At 43.1% G+C, this 7,292-nt stretch overlaps 1 protein-coding gene across 1 annotated transcript; it reads left to right on the forward strand.

Annotated features, from left to right (window-relative positions):
* The first annotated feature begins 1,054 nt into the window (after positions 1–1,054).
* On the forward strand, positions 1,055–1,921 carry LOC124461569 (uncharacterized protein K02A2.6-like). The gene has a single exon (XM_047013085.1). It carries the CDS (start codon positions 1,055–1,057, stop codon positions 1,919–1,921), a length of 867 nt encoding a protein of 288 aa, XP_046869041.1.
* Positions 1,922–7,292: the final 5,371 nt, after the last annotated feature.

Consider the following 7,292-nt stretch of genomic DNA (forward strand, 5'->3'; position numbering starts at 1 on the left):
TTTCTTAAATACCTGGGATTTGTGATCGGAGATGGAAAATTAAAGACGGATCCCGATAAAGTGAAAGCGATCACGGAAATTCCATTGCCAAACACGGTGAGACAGCTCCGTAGCTTTCTAGGGACGGCCGGCTGGTATCGTCGATTCGTCCAAGGCTTTGCAGAAAAAGCAGCACCGTTGACCGATTGCCTGAAATCGAAAGGAAAATTCAAGTTAACAAAGGAGGCTACCGAGTCATTTAATTTACTTAAACAAGCCCTAACCAACGCTCCAGTATTAGTACATCCTGATTTTAGCCGCAGATTCTTCATTCAGTGTGATGCGAGCCATGTAGGATTGGGAGCTGCCCTGTTCCAGCAGGATGACGAAGGAAACGAGAGGCCTATCTCATTCTTTTCACAGAAGCTACGAGGAGCCCAGTTAAATTATACGATAACGGAGAAGGAATGTTTAGCAGCAGTCAAGGCGATAGAGAGATTCCGTCCATATGTAGAGCTTATGCCGTTTACCGTCATCACAGATCATTCGAGTCTCCAGTGGTTGAGGACGCTGAAAGATTTAAATGGGAGATTAGCTCGCTGGTCATTGGCATTGCAGTCATACGATTTCGTGATAGAGCATAAGAAAGGAAAGGACAACGTGGTGGCAGATATGTTGTCGCGGACCGCGGTAATCGAGGAATTGAATTTTTTTGATTTTGAGACTACCGAATTTGAAAGCGAGGAGTACCGGCAACGATACAAGTGCGTGCTGTCCAATCCAGATAAATTACCGGACCTACATGCAGAAGACGGATTGGTGCTGAAGAGGATGCGGATTACCGATAATGAAATCGCGGATGTGGAAATTGTGGATACCAGAGGCATTGACCCACACACTCATACAGCAAGCGCATGATAGCGAAGAGGCGATGCACGGTGGAGTCGCACGAACGCTCGGCAGGCTTAAACAGTTTTACTATTGGCCACGAATGGCCGTGCAAGTCAAAAATTACATTGCTGCATGTGATACGTGTAAGGAGGCGAAACATACCACGCAGACGACCCGACCAACTATGGGAGCAGAGGTGTGCACGTCGCGGCCGATACAGAAGCTGTATCTGGACTTCCTGGGCAAATATCCACGATCTCGGAAAGGTAATGCCTATATTCTAATAGTGTTGGATCACTTTACTAAGTTTGTGTGGCTCAAAACCATGCCAAAAGCGACGTCCGCAGCGACAATAAAGTTCTTGAGGGAGGAACTCTTTAACACGTTTGGAGTACCGGAGATAGTACACACCGACAACGGGAAACAGTTTACCTCCAAGGAGTTCGAGGAAATGGTGTCCCGTTTCGGGATCACACATACGCGGACAGCAGCCTATTCACCCCAGGCAAACGCATCGGAGCGGGTGAATCAGTCTATTTTGGCGGCGATAAGAACACATGTTGGCGAGGATCACACGCATTGGGATGTAAAGATACCAGAGATACAAGCGGCACTGAGAAGCGCGGTGCACTCAACGATTGGAACATCTCCGTATTATGCGATGTTTGGCCAACACATGTTTCGCAACGGGGGCGACTACCGATTGGCTCGGAAGCTGGATGCTGATGCGGCAGTGAAAATTAAGCAACTGCCCAGAGAAGACCAATTGCAAATCCTCCAGGAAAAGATCGTGGCCAGGGCCCATCAAGCCTTTGAAAAGTCGAAAAAAAGGTATAATCTAAAAGCTAGGGAGATACAATACCGACCAGGACAGGAGGTGTGGAAGCGCAACTTCGTTCTCAGCGACTTCAAGCGAAATATAAATGCAAAATTCTGCAAAAGGTATTCTCGATGCAGGATAATGAGACCAGTGGGCAAAAACATGTATGAATTAGAGAACTTACATGGCATCCGATTGGGAGTTTTCCACGCCAAGGACTTGAAGCAGTAGATGCAGATGCCTGTAGTTTTGCCCGGCTAACTAATGATTGTGGCGGAAAAATATGATCGGCTGACTGAGAGAAGGTATCTCAGGGTGTGGACGAGGGCCTGCGTTGGGCGAGAATGATCCTCAGAACCTAGACAAGGCCCACTTTTCACTCCTGTTTCCTGGTAAGACCGAAAACCGAAGTGTGCTGTTATGGGCCAAATAATTGATAAACAACAATACAGCTGTTATCGATGGTGCTGGCTCGTTAGCTAGAAAATTAGCTGGGAATTTGGCGGGAAAAAACCAAGGGAACCGAGCTAGTTCTGGGAGCGGTTCCGGTTCCGGGAACAAAATTTGAATTTTTAGGAATCTAAGAGAGTGGAGGAGTTGAGTCTTTTTTGGAAAAAAAGAGGAAGAGGACGAGAAACAGAAAAAGGAAAAAAGAAGTTCTAGAAGGCACGTGGAGTTGTTAAGTTGGAGAAGAAAAAAAACTAAAAAGTGCGTGTGCCGAGAAGGAGCATCTCACCCATCCTTGAAGACCAAGAATTGCATGCGAGACGCAGGACGGACACACACAGGAGCCTTCGGACAGCCAATTCGACGGGATCCAATCGGCCACCCAGATCCGGGTGCTCCAGGTTTTTTTTCCATTTAACCTCAACATTAGGCTGTTAGAATAAGTAATTGTATTTTGTTTATTTATATTATTTATTTAATTTATATTTGTATTCGTCCCAGTGGTACCCTGGTTAGGCTCAGTTATTATTGTAAAAAAAAAAAGTGAAATTGTTTAATATAATATATGTGTGATAAAAAAAGGAGAAATGTCTGAGTAGAGTCTTGTCTATGTGGGGGTGAGATGACGACGGGTTAGTCCACAGAACATGGGGGCTGCCAGGGAGTACGGGGCCCAAGGTAGGGTGGGTAGATCCTAATTAATATACTAGCTAATTGATAATTCCATAATCCATCTTCCCGTCCGAGTGTAACGTTTTTTGTATGATTTTTTTGTTACCCGATTAATCCATCCATCGAGGTCGAATCCATTCCTGAGCCATGCGAGTTAGCCGGTGATCGATGATGGATTGCAGAAGAAAAATAATCGGATCATAACACGGCATTGTTCAGATTAGAGCTATAACACCTTGGAATTTTGGTGCCCTCAATTGATATTAATGCCTTTATCCAATTTCGCCATTTTTTTATTAGATCTCCCTTGATTTGGTCATCCCAGCCTATTCCAGACTCCCATACATCTCGCATAAGGATTCGTCCTTTGATTGTGACTGGTGTTATGAGCCCCAATGGGTCATATAGCGAATTAACTACTGACAATACATTCCTCTTTGTTGGTGTAACTTCGCCAGAAAGCAGATCATCTGTAACTTTATGCATTACCGTAGTGGAGTACGTGAAGAAGTCGCCTTTTGCGTCTCACAATACTCCTAGCACCTTTTGCTGTACGTCCATTTTTTCCCCTATCATTGCTGTAGACTTGTTCGCCCTGAGAGTTTTGGGAATGGATTGCATCACTTCGTCGCTGTTTGATATAAATTGACACAATTCAAATCCAGCCTTTGAGTGTATTTTCATGATTGCATTAATGATGTTGATGACTTCATACGCACTAGGTTTGGAATCGAGATAATCATCTACGTAATGATTTTCCAATATAGCTTTTACTGCGTCGGGTTGTTCATCTCTAAATTTGCTAGCATTGTAATTTTTAACAAATTGTGCCAGAAATGGTGAGCAAGTAGTTCCAAACAACATTGCTTTCATTTGAAATATTGATGGCTCTCTTTTTTGGTCAAGATCTCTCCATAAGAAACATTGTGCTGCAGTATCACATTCTGTAATGCTCACCTGATTGAACATTTCGCGAATGTCTGCTACGACTGCTACTGCATGTAGCCGAAATCGTATCAAAATTCCTATTATAGACGTTGACCAGTCTGGGCCAGTAAGCAGGTTGCTATTGAGGGACGTACCGTTGCAAGTAGCCGCAGCGTCGAATACAAGTCGAACCTTGCCGGGCTTATTTGGGTTGCTAACAGCAAAATGTGGTAAGAACCACAGTTTTGGAGAGTTGAGAACGTTAATGTCTGTTAATTGGACGGCATAACCTTTGTCCAAAAGTTTTGTTATTTCGTTCTTATATGCTTCTGCGGTATCAATGTCTCTCAAAAGCTTTCGCTCAAGACATTTGAGTCGTTAGTTCTATGTCATCCGATTTCCATGGCAATCCAATTTCGTAGAAATTACCCTTTTGGTTAATTGATCTTTCGGCCTTTGCTATTGCTGACCGCTCATCCACAGACCGTGTTTTGTCGATCTTTATTGTACAGGCACCGAAGTTTTCAATACTGAATTGTTGCTTAATCATTTGTTGTAGACATACATCTTCTATTTGACAGCAAGTAAAATGTGATGCTTGTAGATTGGTTTGTGCTGGTCCATGTACTACCCAGCCTAATTTGGTTTTAGATAACATTGGCCGATGCTCATTGCCATCTATAACGGCTCGTGCGGTAATTAATTTAGCATGGCGTTGTCCTATCAATACCATGGGTTGCCTATCCTGTAACTTCGTGTAGTCTACCATATTTTTTGGTACAAATTCTGGTAGCTTCTTATAGTCAAGTTGTTCTGTTGGTATTTTTAGATCGTTGACTAACCAAACTCCATTTAGCTGATGTTTCGGGCCGTTTTTTCCACTGATATTAATGGTTGCCGATTCCGCATCTGCCTCATATCTGTAGACACCACCTGTCCAAGTAAAACAAAATGGTTTTGCGTCACCCTTTATGCCAACTTCTCTTGCCAAGCTCATTTCCATGATTGTGGATGTACTACCGTCATCCAAAAATGCGACAGTTTCTTTCGAGCCTTTTTCGCCGTGTACCGTGATTGGTACCATTTTGACCAATGCAGATTTTGGTGAATCAGATACGCATCCTGTGACGTTTGTGGTGGCTGCTAGATTTACTTGTATGGGTCTCTTGTGCAGTAATGGGTTGTGAAAATTTTCACAATTGTCAATTTTGCAGGCTTGTCTTTCGCTGCATTGGCTTTTATGGAATTTTAGACAGCTGTAACACGCTTTGTTACGATTAGCTAAATCCCATCTCTTTTTAATATCTGCTTTTAAGAATACGTTGCACTTGGTTAGAGGGTGTTTTTCCTCGCTGCAAATAAAGCAAATTGCTTTTGATTTTGGCTTTGGTTGGTTTACCGCCTCTATTTCCTGTGGTTGGGATTGGGTTACTTTATATTGCTCTGCGAATGACGACTGCTGGTTAATTGATGTAACCTTTTTGAAAAATGAGACATCTTGGATTAGATCTGCTTGTCTTTGTGCCCACTCAGCTAGCTTGTCAAATGTACAGAATGAAGCGCGCACGTTTGCATCTCGTAGATATGCGCCCCATTCTCGTAGATAGTTTTCGGACAGTTTTCCGATCATCATAGCTAGTAAGCGTTGTGTGTCGATTAACCGGTTATCAGTGTATTCCAAAGCAGAACTTATGTTTTGAACAGTGTTATTGAATTCTTAGAAATTGTCGATATTATTGACTGGCTTTACTTGGCACGCTCTTGACATCAACTCTAGTGCAATATTTTCGGCTCCACCATACGCTTTATCTAAGATCGATATGATTTTGTCTGGATCTTTTGCAGAGATTAGTAGCAAAGAAACCTTTTCCTTAGCCACTCCCTTTAGAGCTTTTGATAATCGTTGAACATCTTCCTCTTTGGAGAATCCGCAGTGTTTGCTCGTAGCATTGAACTCTTGGATAAAGTGTGTCCAATTCAACGCTGATGAACCATCAAACTCCAGGTGTTTACTGTTTAAGCTCTGCCGCGCCAGCATCTGGTTCATGGCTCTTGTTGCCATGCTCGGATTATTGGTTTCATCCAAATTATTCTGACACTCTTCAGATTGCGAACGAACCCACATTGAAGTTCGCTCATTTCGCACAGATGTTTCAAATCGTTCGGACATGCGGGAAGAACAATCTGTTAGTGCGACCTTGGCTTTCAGAACATTTTTCTTACTTACCAGTGCTTCTTCTTCCGCTTGAAGAAGTTCTAGTTCCCTTTGAACTATAAGTATTTCATTGTGCATACTAGTTAAGTCTATCTCTGAGTTTGCAGTTGGGTTGTTATCTGCCTCTGACAGTATCCGTTTGTTGTTTATACGCTTTGTCTCCTTTTCGCACATTTTACGCTTGACGTCTACGTATGCTGTATCCGCATTCTCAATTTGTTCCAGTATAACTAGTCGCTGCTCCAGAACTATTGCATTTGACCCATCAGAGTCTCCGGTGCTGACAAATGATATGGCGTCAACAATTTTTGCCGCCAAATCATTTTTTGTCTCTTTCTCACCGACGCCGATGTCAAGAAACTCACAGACGCGCAATAAAGCGTCTGCGCCTAGTTCCTTTGAGATTGCCTGCTCATGTTCTGCCTTTTCAGCATTGTTATAATTTAAACCTTTGAACGTACGAAGCTGTCGTTTTATCAATGTTTCTCTAACAAATTTCAGGTAGATTGCAAAATGTACATCTCGTAGTGTTTGCGATTTCCACGAATCAATGCGGCCAAGCTGCTGTTTGCTCCACTGCCACATTTTTGATTAAATGGTTTGTTTTTGTTTATGGACTGTATTTCTATCGCTGATTGCTATTTAAGCTATCCGGCTCGAAGGACCACTATGTTAATTATATTTTAGACGCTTATAAACTTTATTTTGATTTTTTCTTAATAGTATGCTTTTACAATGTTCTTATTGGCGGCGTGGTCTTTTTTCGAGTGTGGCCGTATATTGTTAAACTGAGAATACACTTAAATAATCGAAACTTAAATACTAGATGTATCGATATTGATCGAGGCCTTTTACTACGATACAAATAAGCTACGACAGGTAGCATATGGGGTCCGTTTCGGCAGAAAGTGAGGTAAACTTCCAAACGATTAGTCCGGGGAGGTGACCTCTAACGAGATCAATCAAGTACTCCAGGCGTTGATCCGAGTCACTCAGCGTGACTACTTCCCGACGAAACATCGGTGTCTACAAAAGAAGGCTGCAATCACAGCTAATGGGCACCTTTTCGTCCCGAACTACTTTCGCACGTCCTTTCACGACCACCGGGATAGATTTCGCAGATCCTTTCGACCTCAAGAGTTTCACCGGCCGCGCCTGTCGCATATCAAAGGGATATGCGTGTGTCTTTGTCTGTTTTTCCACCAAAGCCATTCACCTTGAAGCATTTTCGGATTTAAGTACCGAAGCATTTCTGGCAGCATTCGCTCGCTTTGTATCGAGGCGAGGGTGTCCCCAGCAAGTGCAGTCCGACAACGGTAAAAACTTCGTAGGTGCATCCAG

Source organism: Drosophila willistoni, unplaced genomic scaffold, assembly GCF_018902025.1.
Source record: "Drosophila willistoni isolate 14030-0811.24 unplaced genomic scaffold, UCI_dwil_1.1 Seg531, whole genome shotgun sequence".
NCBI classification, from domain to species: domain Eukaryota; kingdom Metazoa; phylum Arthropoda; class Insecta; order Diptera; family Drosophilidae; genus Drosophila; species Drosophila willistoni.

What these genes read in the sequence shown, in the direction of transcription:
- LOC124461569 (XM_047013085.1), top strand. Translation starts at nt 1,055, where the DNA reads ATGGGAGCAGAGGTGTGCACGTCGCGGCCGATACAGAAGCTGTATCTG.